We start from the raw sequence: 16564 nt of genomic DNA on the forward strand, positions 1-16564 counted from the left end.
CAGGAAGCCTCCCTGGGCTCTGCTATTCTTTAGGCATTAGTTAGCCTTTTGAATCTTTTTCAAACCAGTGGAAAGTTAGTGGGCAGCAGCACATGTGATAGGATATGCTGAGCAGGGGGACCTGTGCCCGAGGGTGCTGCTCCATGTCACACAGTGCTGGTCTTGGTATCTGCTTTAAAGATGGCTGCTCTGGGCCAGGGCATGAGGGATCCAAGCTGGACACCTGACTGAAAAGCTGCCAGCCCTTCAGTGCTTGAGAGTATAGCCCTGGCGTCCCTGTAGCTTTGCCTAAGGGCAGGTGGATGTACCTGAGAATTGAAGCGTGGCTTGGGGAGGACTGGGACCAGAGGCAGCGTGTCCAGCAAGAGCTGTGCCCAGGTGGGGGAATGCACTCACCTGGGCGTAGTTCTCAGCACGGGTGAGCAGAGGCAGCTCATAGGCGGTGGAGAAGTGGGTCCGGACCTGCTGCATCTGACCGAACCGCTCCCGCTTGCGCCACTTGGCTCGCCGGTTCTGAAACCACACCTGGGGAGAGGTGACAGCAGGGCTGTGAACAAGGGGGGCCTGGCAGCGGCTGGTAGCCTGGCAGCCCTGAAGAGCCCACCAGAGGGCAGGGCCTCACCAGGCAGGTGGTTTTGTATGGCACAGAAGTGGGCACTGCTCCACTGCTCTCTCTGCAGGAGAGAGACAGTCCTTCCCTGCTTCTCTTGAGGGTCTGGGGCCAGCCTGTGCTTCTAGAAAGGAAGCAGTCCAAGCAAAAGGGGATGCCCATCTTCTGGTGTACAGCCTCCCTAGGGACACTCCCAGCTCTTGCCTCCCCATAGCCTGATTTGCCCTGGGATAGCCCATCTTCCTCTCACCCCTAAATCTGTGTTACCCAGGCTCTGCCTGCAGCTCTCCTGCTGTCAGCCGGTCTCAGACAAGAAGCATGAATACATCCATGTGTGCTGCTGCCAGGCTGAAAACAGCAGTGTCAGGGCTTTCCCCAAGACTAATCCTGGCTATGATGATGCCATTGACCGCAGCTTGCATTTCTCACCAACTCTCTCTCTTAACCACACCAAGAAATACAAAGCTCGAACACCCCTTCCCTCCTTAGCTGCAGGAAAGGACAGGTGTCCTTCTATAGCATCCTTCGGTTTACACTCAGTTTTCTTTGCAGGGTTTGCTGTTCTTTGCTTTACAGTGCTGCTCAGATCCCTTCAAGGCAAAGACCAAAACTCTGCTTCTGCTCTTATTTTTACTGGCTTGACATCAGTGTGGATTATTGCACTGTTGTCAGCACCATTGCTCCTGATTTGCATCAGCCTAAGAGAGATCAGAGCCTGGCCCAGTGTCTTCAAAGCCTCTTGAAGCTCGTGAGTCAGGGAAACACATCAATCAAGAGCTGCTTTGAAGGCATTGAGAGATGAGGGTGATCACCAGGGGCTGGGTTGTGCAGGTCACGCCAGTGCATGAAAAGAGCGCTCCTAGAGCCTCTCAGCTCTGCTTCAAGTTTTACACGGTGACTGGCTGCGGGGGCAGAGGGGGTACTGCTGACAAGCAGCTCGGCCCTTGCCATGCCTGGCCATGGGACAGCCTCGCTGCTTGCCAGGCACCTGGGGAAAGCAGACACCAGGTAGGAAGTTCCTGTCTTTGGAGGATAGCAGAACAAGCCAGGTGCTTGGCACAGGGTGGGATGGCAGGACAATTTTTGCAGGATCAGGAGAGCTGTGGCACCTGCAGCCTGAATCAGTGCAACCAAAAGCTGCTGTGGGGAGGGATAAGGGGCTTGGGTTTCTACTCAGAGCTGACCTTCCTGCTTGTGCTGGAAAAGTTGTTTCAGGCTCTCCTGCTTCAGTTTCTGCCTTCCACCACACAGGCAGCCTCGTGCTGGTGTCTCACAGCCAGGCCTGTGGTATGAGTAGGGAGCTGAGGGTCTGGCCATGCACTGTGGTCTGCTTGGGGCAGGGAGGCAATAGTGGAGCTGCCAGGCTTGTACTCTGCGTGTGGGCTGGGAACACCATAAGGTTTAGTGCCCAGCCCATGGCCATGGCAATGCCACTGGCATGGCCATCCACAAGCTGGCCAAAGCAGCAACCTGCTACCAACCCCCTACCCCAAATCGAAAACCCTGTAAGTGTTTTCAGTAGGTGCAAAAAGCATCAGCAGAAACATCCTAACATTATCCCAGCTGAGCACACGCTGCACACGCAGAGCGCCCTACTGGAGCAGGTTTGATGCCTCAGGCATCTGTCTGTTTTTCTTCTACCTCTTCTTGGCATGGCCACTCCAGCCCAGCTGCAGGCCAGTCCCAGGGCTGGCCTGGATCACGCCGCTTTGATCTGCAGATTCAAAGTTAGCGGTGGTGACCCGGTTCCTCCTCAGGCGGAGGAGGCCCCGCTGTGCACAGAGGGGTGGAGGACAGGTAGGGAGCAGCGTGCTGGCTGTGCATGGGGCCAGCATGAACATATGCCAGGCATACGCGGCCGCTCCCTGTGTGGTGTGGGCTCGGCTGCCTTGCCTGCCTGAGCATCCACCTGGGAGCAGGGCGGCCGAGCTCAGGCCCCACAGCGGCGTGCGGCCCTCAGCGTGGCCTTCAAAGCCATCAGCGCAGGGTCTGTGCCCTCTTCTTCCCGGGACAGCACAACAGCTGCCTTGACAGAGAAGAGTGAGGCCTCGGCCTCTGCCCTAACACGTTTATGCATTGGATAACAGAGCAAAGTGATTTAAACTGGCAGTTCCCAGATTGCCCCTTGGCTGGTGGGCTGGGAGGATGTGGCAAGTCATTGCATTAGGCTGAAGAAGAAGAGTGTCTTCAGTCCAAGTGTTGGTGTCACAGGCACCAGAGACACTCTGAGAGCTGACAGTGAGCTCTGAAGCCCTTGTGGCAAGGTTTGAACCGCTTTTTAAAGCTCTCCTTTCTCCTCTGGTCCAAATTCATATAGGATTCTTGGTATTCTGCAGCTGGGTTTCTCCAGGCCTGCACAGTGCTCCGGTGAAAACAAGACAGGCATGGCAATGTATAATGTGAAAATGTCAGCAAAACCCCCCCAACTAATCCTCAGTATTTCCACAGTCTTAGGAGACACCTGCTTTTAAAAAGCAAATCTAAACACAAACAGAAGTTCATTTTCCTTTCATTGCCTGTCACTCCTTGTCAAGAGCGGCTGTTGTGGGGTGGGAATATGACAGTGGAGGTTGCAGTGGCTAGTGCAGCATGTGCTCTGGGGTCAGGATGGGCTACTTTATGCAGGGGCCAGCAGTCGCTGTGGGCTGACTTTCAGTGTTAACAATTACAGTAGGAGTGTATGGTAATGTCATGTATCTCCTGCAGACAATGCTTTGATAAGTCCGGGTATACCAAATCAGCCCTGTAAAATTCTATGGAACAGAGAATGTTTCATGTCTCCATAAACATTCGGCCATATGCTGGTGCCTAAACCCATATGCATACACAGCTGATGTGCTGTTGGGGGTGCAGAGGCCAGAAGTGGCCTGAGAAAAAGCAAGGAGGCTCCTGCTCACTCTTGCTGCCTCTACCCTCGCACCCAGTGGGCACTGCCAGTCTGCCCTGCTACCAAGCCCCATGTGCACTGCACAGGGCACAGGTGAATGGGCTCAGTTGGGATTGAATCCAGGCCACTGACCAAGTCTGGATAGCTGCATTTGTCCCTTGTCCAAGTTAAAGAAAAAGGTGTTTTCCCCTCTCTCCTACCCCTACCATGGCAGTGGTGGGTGAGGCTGACCTCTGATGAGGGGTGGGCTGGTGGCCACTGTGGAGTTTTGCTCATGCCCTGTGCTCAACACCCCTCACTGCGTCACTGCTCTGATGCAGGTAAGAGCTGCCCACCATGTTCAAGTCTCTTGTGCTTTTGCTCTCTTCTGGCAGACTCACAGCATCTATTCTCCCCATTCCTGTTCTCTCATCCTGCTACCCTCCTCTTTCTGCTCAGCCTCCATCCATCTGTGTTCAGGAGCCCATCCCTCTGTGAAAGACCAGGCTGTCTCCCCTCTTGCCAGAGATGGCCACCAGCCCTTTGCTTTTCAGGCTGCAAGAACAGAGCCAGAATTCATCTCTGAGTGCTGAAACTGGACACCATTTTATCAGTGGCCTGGAATGGGAAATTGGAGCCTGGGATGAGAGAATTGAATAACTCGAGCTTGTTTTCATTTCATGTTTAATTTCCTGCAGGCTTAGCTCAGTCTTTCCGCTCCTTCCACCAGCCTCCCAGGGTTTTATGGGGGAAAAGGGATCAAGATATATTACTTCTTGCTTTGCTTTGCTTTTTCTCTTTTCTTTTTTTCCAAGGCGGTGATTTTGCTACAGCGGAGTTTGACATTTCCCTCTCACTTTCAAGCCCCCGCCGCATCACAGGGTCACCGCCAAAACCATTTCATTAATGGTCCCAGCAATTTTAAAGCTGGCTCTGAGGGGGGCTGGCTGATGAGTTATGTTCCCTGGCTGCGAAGCCTCCTCCCAGTCCCATCCCTTTCTCCTCTCCCAGAGAGCAGTCCAGGAGGCAGATACTGATAACCCAAGAGAGGTAAGCTGCCAGGGCCAGGCTGTCATGGGCTTGGGTTGTGCCTGTGTGTGCCTCTATGCAAGGGGAAGGAATACTGTGTGAATACATGTGTCTACCTTGTTTTTCTAGTGCCACTGCCTCAGACATCTGCTGCAGACCTGGATGGGCTGGAAGAGCCTCAAGCAGAAGCTTTCTGGACTCTGCAGCCCCAGACATGGAAGAGGAGAAGAAAGGAATGGGATATACATGTTGTGTAGGACCTACATGAACACAGTGTCCCCTGTGCACTTTTGCAGGTTTGTGGCTGAGCTGTAGCAACATCTTCCTGGCTGTGCCTCAGCACAGGGCTTATGCAAGGTGCCCGCTTTGGAAAACAGGGATGTGCAGTATCTTAATAGTACATGGAAACAAGTAGCAAGGATGTGTGGAGTAGACAGGAAAATGTTGCACTTTATCACAGGGGGAATTAGCTTTGACACTGTCAAACACAGGTACAGATGGCTGGAAACTGAGGCAGGGAAATGGAGCAGGAGAGGAGCCAGGCCATGGGATGTCACTGCTTCACAGACAGTATGGTCCACCTCCTGTGTACTGCTGGCATGGGCTCTTCTCCAGGTACCAAGAACTCTGGCAGCTACTTCTCTAATGAAGCACGAGCATGGGAAAGGGATGGAAAAATCAGAGCTGCAGAGCCTGTCTGGGCATCTGCTCCTGCCTGCTGTGCAGCTAGTTATGCTCCCCAGGAAGCCAAGCCTGGCCAGAGGGGATGACCTCCAGCCAAAAGCTGTGGGAGGGAGCATCACACCTTAAACCTGTGCCTCACATTTCTGCCACTTTGCTTTGACTAGTTCAGCTTTGCAGGCAGCTGGAGCTGACTTCCAGAACATTATTCCAGGGCAGGATTGTCCCTCCGATGACCATATCTTCCTTGGGAGAGTGACTACTGTGCCACAGTAGTCACTCCACAGCAGCTAAAGCCTCCCCAGTGTTGTAAAGAGTGTCTGAGTACCTAGCAGCTTTTTGTCTTGCAGAGGAAAAGTAGTGAGGGTCTTGTTTCTAATTTGTGATTTCCACCCTCTAGCCTTTGGTTCTTGGTCCTTGCAGTAGGCATTTGTTTCACCATCAGCCTCCTGAGCTGCAGTCCCATGCCTGTACCCACTCTTGGGCTGTGAGCTAATGGCCCTTGATGCCACACTGCTCGTGTTGGAAGACCCCACCGAGCAGAACTGCCCAGAGGGTGGGAGACCAAAGTCACACCTAAACAAGATATAGCACAACCCAGAGGTGGAGACAGGCACTAGGATGATTCACTAGGTTTTTTCTCCAAAAGCCACCCCCATGGGAAGAGCAGCCCCGTGCCATCAGCAGAAGAGCCCTGTGCCACCTCAGACTGCACCTCCATGCCTCCTGGGGGCTGCCACTGCCGTGCCAAGGCCAAGCAGCTCACTGGGCAGCAGCCTCAGCCCTGGGAACACATTTGAGATACCAGCACGTGGGCTGCCTCTGGGCCTGCCCAGCCAGCACCTCTGCACTGGGCACAAGCCTGCTGGTCCTTGCTCTGCAGTGACAGGAGCCTGCACTGTTATGACAGCACAGCAGTCCTTCATCACGAGGCAGTGGCCCAGTGCCAGCCCACGGCCCAAGTAACCAGGGAATGCCTGAAATGCAAGTGCTTACCCCTTTCACCATGGGGTAAGTGCTTCAGCAGCCAGGCCACTTAGACAAGTCCTTCAGCAGCTCTGTCACACGAGCCCTGTCATCGCCATCCCGAGTGAGAGGGGTGCACTGGCTGTTGCAAGAGCAGGGAGGCTGCTCTTGGCTGCCTGTGGCACAGGCTACAGGTACACTTATCTCAGAGCAAGCTGAAACCCCTCTTTGCCAAATATATTCCTGGCTACCTAGGGAGTTCTTCTGCCCTCAGCTGAAGTGTTATCCAGTGGTAAAGTGGGCAAAAACCCTGAAATGAAGGGTCATATGTAAGGGACTTGTAGATTGCATCTGCCTTGCCTGCCCTGGCTATGACAGCCAGCCCTGCACACTGCCTGGGACGACTCAGTAGCTGCAAACCCTGGCTCAGAAGCAAGCAGGCCACCCTCAGCACCTCATTCTCATTCCTGAGCTAAAGGAATTTCATGCACTGTGCAGCCAGTAACCCGATGCTATGCCTGGCCTCCCAGGAGACCCCATTAGCACTTGTGGTGTGTTCTTGGGAAATCAAGAGCTGCGTCCAGTGGCACAAGTAAAGAGCTGATGTTTGTAGCACTGCCTTTCTCTGCCCATCCTGTAGTGCTCAGCATGCTGCACTCGGGACCAATGGGAATTGCACTGCTGCCTACTGAAACACAGCCATGGCCAGCATGAAGAGAAACAGCTGGGGGGAAGAAGAGCACACCAGCCCTGCAAACCAATTTAGGGAAGCAGATAAGAAAAATCCTGCTTCCGGTTGAATCCAGAAGTGAATGTACAAACTCAAATGGACTTAAGCATGGATGTGGCCCTTATTTGCAACAACTACTTGTAAAGGTTAAAGCAGAGGCTGCCTGGGAGCTGGGAATATTCCTGGTATAAAAGATAGAATCAGGTGTCTCGATGGGCCAATTATTCTTGATGTTAATGCAGGTTCTGGGGGTGGTGAGTTGACAAATGCCTGCAGACGGAAGTTACAGGATTAGCTGTGCTAGAGAAGGAGCTGGCCACCAAGGCGTGAGCTGTGGATGTCTGCTCCATGCAGTGGTGCTTTTTTTTGCACATGCTTCTGAGCCCTGACAGGCCTCCTGTTTAACCTTGACTCAGGGGAAAGAGCAGTAGTCAGAGAATCATTCCCTCCTCTGATGTGGATTTTGGGTCTGCTGGCCCCCCAGGTTAGTTGAAGGAAGCTGGTTCATGAGAGCTGGCACCTGTGTGGGTGGAGGTGATTGAGACTGTCAGCAGAGGGGGGCTCTTTGACTCTCCTGCTCCACCTAAGGTAGTGGATGCACCTTTTGCCTCCAGATCTCCAGCTTTCATGCAGTCTCAGCACCTGCCAAGCAGGCAGCGAGAGCTGCCTCTCCTGTATGTCCTCATGTTCTCAGGTACTGAACTCCCAGTCACCTGTGCAGGCCCATCTGCCAGAAAGAGCCCATCCTGTGGAAAAGCTTGCTCCCACTCAGACTAATGAACCTGTGTCCCCCTGCAAGCCTCCTGAAGAGAGCAGGTTTTCTGCAAGCTTTGTTCAGGGTGCGGCTTACCCACCTGCTGTCCTGTTAGCTCAAGGGCAAAAGGTGTTTCTGTGAACACTGGATTGCAGGACACCAGACCAAATAAAGGATCAGTGTCAGACGTGAATGTACCTCATTGTGCTTTCCCTGACCACAGGCTCTGATTCAGGCTCGGCTGCCTGCAGCTTATGGTGGGGCTGCAAGGGAACCTCAGAGGCTTTTTGCAGCTCCTCCACCCCTCACCCAGCCCCAGGATTTCCCCCCATACCTGTACACGAGCCTCGGTGAGATCTGTCCTCATGGCTAGCTGCTCCCTGGCATAGACATCGGGATAGTGGGTCTTCTGGAAGACCTTCTCCAGCTCCTCCAGCTGGTAACTCGTGAAGGTGGTGCGGTTCCTCCGCTTCTTGCCCTTGTTGCTCTCCGAGTCAGCCTTGTCCATGGGGCTGGGGAGGTCTGTGCTGGCCCTGTCCTGGGGCACTTTCACCCCGGCCTCCTTCACGCTGAGGTAGCTGCTGTCCATTGCTGAAGGGTCAGAGCTTGGCTGCAAGTCAGGCTCTCCCAGACTGCTTTCCTTACCTGTTTTGGTGGGAGGTAGGGGAGGGAAGAGGAGGGCAGGTTTGATCAGGGGTAGGGGGCAGGGAGAGAGAGAAAAGGAAACAGATGTAAATATTTTGCGCAGCACAGATGGGCAAGAGGAGGTTGGGACAAGCTCTCCAGCACCTGCTCCCTCTCAGAGACCCAGGTGGGAGGATGAGCCCTGCACACTCAGGTTCACACACCCCAACAAGACCCTCCTTCAACCTCTCAATATCCACATCAGGGTTGAATGTCATGGAGCACTACATTTCTTGGTCCTGGCCACAGGAAAGGTCTCTCAGATGTACCCATTTGCTCCTTGCACCATGCAGGTCCCCTGTCACCAGCCCATCTGTGTTCTCTTGCTGAATAACACAGTAGAAAACTGGAGCACACAGCAGCCACATATGGTGCTCGATGGGATCTGTTTTCTGCTCCTGCATCCTCAGGCAGTGGTAGTGTGTCAGCAGAGGTGCTCCTGACTGACAGCCCCAGTTACCCTCACAGAATTCTGCCAGGACTTGCACTGCTTTTGGCAAAGAGGCTGTGAACGGGGCTTAGTGCCACAGAAAAGGGCAGTATGAGACACCTGCAGAAACAGCACCCCCTGTGGGCAGGGCAGAGGGGAATGAGAGGAGTGTGACCGCAGTCTGGGGGGCTGTTCCTGCCTGGTTGTCTTCAACAAGTAATAATTATTGAGACACGGCATATGAGAGCAGTATGGCAGCACAGGAGGAAGAGGTTTAAACCACTGAACCAGTGAAGTGGTTCCTTTCTAAGGCTTAGCAGCTACAGTAAAGCCCTTTGAGCTTTGTAACGGGGTACATGCATCCTCAGGTGCAGGCACTATGTGTGTCCTCTCCTGCACACCTCCCGCCTCCAGTGACAGTGGTGTCCCCTTCATTAGCAAGAGTGATGCTACGCCAGCAGGACCCTGGTGGGGACCCATGGCTCTCCCTTATCTGATGCCATTGCTCTGTGTGGTGGGCTGAATCCAGGACAGAAAAAGAGGGATCAGTGTGTGACTGGCCACCTGGCACATAGTGCACAGCCAAATGTCACACCTGGCCACATTTCTGGCTGCAATCTTTGGGCAAAAACATGGTGGCCCTACTGCAGGTTTTAATCTTGAGCCATTTTGCTCTGTTCCTGAATGTGTGGGAAGTGATACTGCTATATTTTCTATCCATGCTCTCCTTACCAAGCCAAGACCACATCAAGTGTCTTTCATATTTTTTTGAAATTTCACTTTAGTCTATTTTTAAAAGTTACCAGGTCAGGATCAATCTTTCTGGGAAAGAGTTCTACTATTTAGTGATGTCCCCACTGGGAGCTTTTCCCAGGTGATGTGATAGCCAGGGTCATTTATGATAGCTTAGGCATCTTAGCCTGTGTCTTTGACAACATTCATCTCTTGTTGCAAAATCCTTTAGCTAATTCACTGTATATTTACAGTTTAGCCCTTCTGTGAACAGCTCTGTCACATCTTCACTGCCAAAAACTCATGAAAAGTGTTGTGAGAAGGTGTACAGTGTACAGTGTACAGTGTACAAGTCCTTGCCTGTCTCTCACCCGCAGCTGAAAGGCTGCACTGAGACGATTGGGATGAAACCAGGAGGATGAAACGGAGCTGTCACCCTCAGGCATGAGAGCAAGGGTGAGCCAGGTTTAAGCCTGGGGGGATGAGCTAGGAAAGGGATTTGAGAAGAAAATTGCCCAGGTGGTACAGAGGGCTTGTAGGCAGACCTTGGATGAAGGCAATGGAGTTACCTTCCACTTTCACCCTACTGTGATTCCAGATTTATTACTTTCTCTAAAAATGTTCCTTCAGACTTTTGAGGAGCTCCCTATAAAGCTTACCAAAGGTTGATGTCTATCTCAGCTCTCTTTGCTTTGATCCTTGGGAACATTTTGCCAGAAGTTATGCTCCCTGGGTTCCAGCACCAGTGTCTAGGCCAGTGACTGACACAATGCCTCCTCTTTGAACCTGGCCTTCTACAGCTGGTTGACCTCTCCCACTGCTCCTGGGGGATGCAGGTGGACAGACCTGTCCAAAATGGGCTGGGACAGTGCCCTGCCCCACAGCCTTGGTAAATCATATGCTATGGACATGATATTTATAATTTTTACAACTGAAAACAAAACAGTTCTAGAAAGTCTGCAGCAATGGACTACCACCTATGTGATTCAATAGAGACAGAGTAATAAATAAAGTATTCCAAGAGGTTGGGTTTTTTTTCCCCTTTTTCTTTTATTATTTATGATGTTAGGAAGCTCAATACATTTTCCCCCACAGCTCCGTGCTGGCTGCCTCCCAAGTCCCAAGTCCCAACTCCTAAGTCTCCTGCAGCTCCAGCAGCAGCAAACACAAGACCTGAATCCTTTCCTTGGGAACTCATCTGCTGGTTTTTATCTGCTTCAGGAGCTCAGTTAGCTGGGGAAGGGTCTGCACAAACACAAACACACACACACACACAGATAAAAAAGCTCTCTCTCTGTTCTTATTTTGTTGACAGCATAGCTCAAACTGCAGCTGAGAGCTGGGCCCCAGACTTTCAGCAGTGCGGAGCTATCTTCATCACAAACCATCAGCCCCAAGAAGCAAGGAGTGTCCCTGCTGCACACATAGTGGGTGTTCCCATGCCTGCTCTGCCAGTCCAGAGCCCTCTTTTGCAGCTCAGCCATGCTGCTCTCGTGCTCCTGCACTGCAGCAGATGTGGGCTTCTTCACCTCTAGCCCCTGGGGGCCCGGGTAGGGACGAACTGTTTCCATGGGAAGGGCAGAACCTCTGGGATGGAGGGCAGGATGGCAGCATAGGGAGAGCATGGTGTGCATCCACTCTCAGCTGAGCGTCCCAAGAAGTCACTCTCATTCCCTAGAAACAGGCTCCCTGACCTCAAAACAGTCACGCTAACTGCTGAAGTGAAACAAATTGCATACATCTGCATATGGATATGCCCAGACTTCCTGTAACTGGAGATGGCCTCAAAGTTTCAGTGCAAAGTTTGGGGTGTCTGTTTCTAATCAAAACTAGAGAGACCTTGAGTTACATTTTGTGAAGATCTCTATGACAAGGAGTTAATGTGAGCACTACTGCACCCTTACAAGCCCGACAGGACTGCTTGTTGCCTCCCTCACTGCTTGCCAATCCATCCTTGCCCTTGTTGCAGTAGAAGGAGGATATTTTCTGACTTCCCACAATTATACCCTGCTCTCTCTGTGCCTTGGCTGCCTGCTAGACCATCAGCACTCCCAAGACCTTCCCTGAGTCACCCTGTGTCAGCTGCCAAAGGACAGGGACAGTCCAGGATAACTGGGCATGTGGGCCCCAAGCACCTTGTAGCTCCTTTTGGGCAGGAGGAATGCCTGCATTCCCACCTCTTCTTCAAGGGATATGCCCTTCAGATTTCACCACATCTGTCCTGGGAACCCTATAGAGGAGAAAGGGGGTGCAGGAGACACAAGACCATGGGCACCTGTGACCATGAGGTAAGGCCCTGAGACAGCCAGGCACTGCCTGCTCTGCTGACACCCTCCTGGAGGGAATAGTCATCTTTATCATGCTGTCAGAGTGTTTGGATTCACAACTTGTATGTGCTTTGTTCCTCAGGTATTTTGAGAGGATGATTAAGTAAAATCTTTACTATCTACAATCTTATCCATGGAGTTCAATTTAGAGCAAAGTCAGCTTGGTACATCCACAGAGATGGAGATTCAGACATTTCCAGCATGCATCTTCGGGCCCAACTTGAAATGGTAGGTTTGCTTTGCACAGCACATGCACGACAAGCCACAACTCCTGCACAATGGGCTCATTCACACAGATCCTGTGACAGCAGCCCCACAGTCCAAAAGGCTGCAAGACACCTACATGGCCAACACAACCCAGGGACACAGCCAGCGCAGTGCACTTCCCCTGTGCTCCAGGCAAAAAGGTCTGCTGGGTCTTGGCACTGCTAATGTACTGCTCTGGCAACATCTTGTCCAAGCTATTACAGTCTCAGCAAGGAACTGATGCTATCCCAGTCCTGGGAGGCTTCAAGAATAGCCTGGAACACCTGCTGGCATGTGGCAGCTCACAGACATTGTCTGTCTGTGGACAACTCATGTCCAAAGATCGAGGCACAGGGGGCATGGGGCTGCACCAGCCTGCCCCTCTGCTCCCACACTAAATCACATTGAGGCCTTCTGCCTTCCTGTCCAAGTGAAGGACAGGAGTCTTCCCCTGCCCACCCCAAATTCTATGGCTTCCAGTGCTGGCCACTCCAGGGTGCCTTTTGCCTGCACAGGTGTCGTCCATGTGCTATTTATAGCAATGGTTCTTTAAAAAAAACAAAAAGGTCCTAATGTCATTCTCTCAACTCTTACTTAAGTACCAGTGCTAAAATTTTGCCTAGAGAGGGTTCAGGCAGTGTCTTTTACACTTCTTACTAGGGCAGATATGCACCACAGCCCAGCACACCTCAAAGACCAGGCCAACCATAGAAAACTTGTTCAGCTCCTGTGATCTCACCTTAACACGTGCTAAATCCATTATACTTGTTTCTAAGCTCTTTGTTGCAGTCTTCTGCCTCCTATCTGTCATTAAAGTCTAGAAGTCAGCACAAGACTATTATCTGAAAAACATCCACATTTTGGGTTATGCAGGAAAAAACAAAGTGACTGAATTTTACAGATATAAAGACCCAAATATTTAGGTTTATTTCTGTTCAGGGAGTCAGTGCTCTTGCAGTCTGCACATGTAGGGAAGATTTTAACACTTTTTCAGTTGTTGTGGCATCACTGATTTTATTAGCAATGATCAGATGCTTAATCATGCGTCTGTGCCCACCTGAAGTGTAAACCTGGGCAGCCCTCATCTCTTAAATGTAGGTGGTATAATTCTACATAGGACACAAACCATTGGCATCATTCTGGAATGATGCAGTTACCATTTTCTGGTTGGAGCATCTCCATTTCAACCCTGGATAAGGATGAATAGATGGCCTGTCCATCCCTCCCAGACAGGGACCCCTTTGGTTAATTCTGCAGAACTTGAAGGAAGGCTGAATGTTGTCTATGCTGCTCCTCTGCTCATGGTACAGCCTTCACTGACTTCCCATTGTGCTCAGGAGACCACTGCATGAATGTTCTCCTCTGCATGGACACCATCCATCTCTGCTGAGCTTGTCAAAGCTGCTGGCACTGCTGCCTGCAGCCTCCTGAGACTACAGCAAAGGGGGGACACACTCTGTGGTTACTCATGGTGGAACTCACAGACCAAAACTAGCTGTTAAATACCTGATCACCTCGGGGAGCTAATTACAGACAGAGCAAAGTCCTACAGAAAAGTCTGCTTGTAGAAGAATGAAAGTGGGAAAGGAGTGTTCCTCTCTACTGTGCTCCTCCTGATCACACCTAGGACTCCCCTCTTTGAGAAGAGACTTATTTTTCTGATCAGAGCATACAGCAGGAACAATATTGAGGCCTGGAGCAGAAAGGTCTAAAAACCTCCTTCTGTTCCTGGAAAGCAGTCTGGAGACAGTGTCAAAGGTCTCACATGGACAGCAAGTGCATGGGTGGTTTTTTGGTGGCCCTGAAGCCAGTGTATAACTTGAGTCATTGGCTCTACCTCCACTGTGTGCCTGGGAGATGTTTCTGTGGGAGTCAAGTTCACCTCAGCCCTGGCTTCACTTAAGCCTCTTGTTCCTGGCTGGCTAATTCTCCTGGAGTAAATCACTGTATGAGTTTGGAGCTTGATAAACATTAACTCTAGTGCTGCTGGATTTACATCACATTAAGCCTGGGGAATATGCGCTATTTACATGGGAAAATTGCTGTTCCTCTCACTTTTATTCTGAACTAGCTTTTTCCCCCAATACAAACATCTGTTTTTGAGGGCATGTGTTGCTTTATTGCCTGATTAGCTGGATTCACACACCCTGTGGCTACTTGGGAAGAGCTCAGCATTGTCTGTACAAATGCAACATGTGCTGCTTGCTCCTCTTTCATGTTTTTTGAAGGACGCTAACAAAACTGGCTTTTACATAAACAAATCAGTTCTGAAAATGCTGCATAGAAGCTGTGGCTGGAGAAGAAGGCACAACTCATTCCCCAAGCTCTTTTTCATGTGGCACATTCATCTGAAAAGCAGGAAAGTGCTGACTAGCAAATTTTGAAGGCACAAAAATGCTCCTAGCAACCTGCTGCAATTTCAGTTGACTTTCTGTCTCCCAGAACATGATATAAGGAAAGAGCAAGAAAATGTCCTGCCATTGCCTCCATGAGAGAAAATGAAACTGTTCCATTGCGTACCATGGCTTCCTCACTACTGAATGTGAAGGAAGATTATTGCTTATGCCAATATTCTGGAGCTGGGCATCTCAGTTCTCTGATGAGCCCCTTACTTTCCCTGTGACATGATTTTGTCCTCTCTGACACCTGAAGGTCTTCAGCACTGCAGGGGGTGACGTATTCCTGCAGTCTTGCAGGAATATGCCAGGATCAGCCACAAGATGACTTTTTAAGTGACAGCAGGTGGAAGTGACAGCCACCTCAGTGGCATCAGAGCCTCATTAGATCCCACACAGGTACCCCATGCACAGGGCTGGGGGTGATCAGCTACAGGTTTGCAGCGTGACAGGCTATGTGCAAAGTTTGAAAGTATGACAGACAAGATCGGTGAGCTACTGCATTTTAAAATGTCTCATTTCCCACTGTAGATATGTCAAAAAGAGCTAGGAAAAAAAGGTGGATTTCTGCTCCATGCTACTTGTATCTCTGCCTAAAGCAGTGTATGTGAACCAAAAGCCATCTAGAACCTCTGAGCTGTTATATTCCCAGCGGTTACCAGCCAAGGAAGATGGACAAGGCAGGCAAGGATGGAAAGGGGGCTTCAAAACGCTTTCAGTTTCCTCTTTGCTCTGGTTTTGATACCTTTTGCATACGTAGTCTCCTCCTTCCCAAACAGCCCTGCATGCCTTGCCATGACAGTGATTGCCTGAGAGTCTTGGTTTTTCCTAAGCTCCTCAGAATGCAAGCACCTAACTGCTCCGAAGACTTGGCTCAGTGCTGAGTAGATGAAATACATGATTTCAATAAGAAAAAAAAAATCAATCAGCATCCCTAATATTGGACAAAGTATTAAATGTTGTCATATCAGTCATAGACTCATACCTGCACACAGGCTAGTAATTGTTTATTGGGATTTCAGTCCAGGAGAGTCCACAGATCCTTGGGCAGGTGAAAGACAGAACAGACTGTGCTCAGTGCTGTTTGCTGAAGACTTACATTCTCTACAGACAGGCATTGTAGGGTTTTGCACACTTTGATGCTCTGTCCCAATGTGGGAACTCTGTTCTGTGGAAACCCTCTCTGAGCTGAGTTCTCCTACTGGGAGATCCTTACTGGCTGTCAGCATCTGGAGCAACATCTGCCCAATGCATCTGGTCTGCCTTACTTTGGGATCATTCAGTTATTCCTCTGTTTTTTTGTTTTTAGAAAAATCTAGATCCAGCAAGGTTGCTTCTCCTCTGCTTGGATGCTATCTCCAGCCAAGTTAGTGACAGTAGAATTTAAAGAAGCCTGGATTCAACTGCCTCCCTGTGCTGGGGCCCTGTGAAGTCAGGCCCTGCACCTGGCACAGGGAAAGGTGGGTGCTGTGGAGCCCTGGGGCTGGCAGCAGGCAGTGCCACGCAGATGTGAACGACAGGTGAGGTTGATGCAGGGCTTAGGGCTAAGCTCTCACTCTGAAAGGAAGAGCATACGAGTTCCCATCAGATGCAGGTTTATGTATTCATCTTAACCTCACCCGTGCTGTTTTGCCACTGCAAGGATCTGAAAAGATCCCCACCTGAGCACTGCAAGAGAAAAGGGGGCTCTTCTCTGCAAGCTGTCATCTTCTCCAGAGGCTTCCCCCACAACCAGTCAGTGCCTCTCTCTCCCCACAACTTGCCCTGGACATTTCCCCTGCAATTTCCACCCCAGGCTGTGTGCTGGGTGAGCAGGACCTCTGCTCTGTGAGGATGAGAGGTGGTGGTATGTGGCGGTCATGCAGCCTTCCACATCTCAATGTGTGTTGACTTCCATGCTAACCACATGCCAAGGGAGGCACCACGGGCCATCACCTGTGACAGAAGGTACAAGTCAGCATCTCGTTAAGAAGGGAGTGGGAGATTCTTCTTCCTGCTGGTGAGGAAGGCTGGTGAGACAAAGCTGCCTGAAGGGAGTTGATCCTTGCTCTGATGTCTGGCTATTGCACAGTTTAATTCCCTGCTGCCAGCTTGCAGAGTGATTCACCCCATC

At 51.0% G+C, this 16564-nt stretch overlaps 1 protein-coding gene across 3 annotated transcripts in view; it reads right to left on the minus strand.

Annotated features, from left to right (window-relative positions):
* ALX4 (ALX homeobox 4) overlaps positions 1 to 16564 on the minus strand; it is a 44141-nt gene that overhangs the window by 6963 nt on the left and 20614 nt on the right. For all 3 annotated transcript variants that reach the window (XM_063398358.1, XM_063398359.1, XM_063398361.1), the window contains exons 2-3: positions 7971 to 8281; positions 397 to 525 (exon numbers count right to left, since the gene is read on the minus strand). In XM_063398358.1, coding sequence (XP_063254428.1) covers positions 397 to 525; positions 7971 to 8281 — 440 coding nt within the window. The remainder of the gene's footprint in view (positions 1 to 396; positions 526 to 7970; positions 8282 to 16564) is intronic.

The sequence above is a fragment of the Prinia subflava genome, chromosome 5 (genome assembly GCF_021018805.1).
Source record: "Prinia subflava isolate CZ2003 ecotype Zambia chromosome 5, Cam_Psub_1.2, whole genome shotgun sequence".
NCBI lineage: Eukaryota > Metazoa > Chordata > Aves > Passeriformes > Cisticolidae > Prinia > Prinia subflava.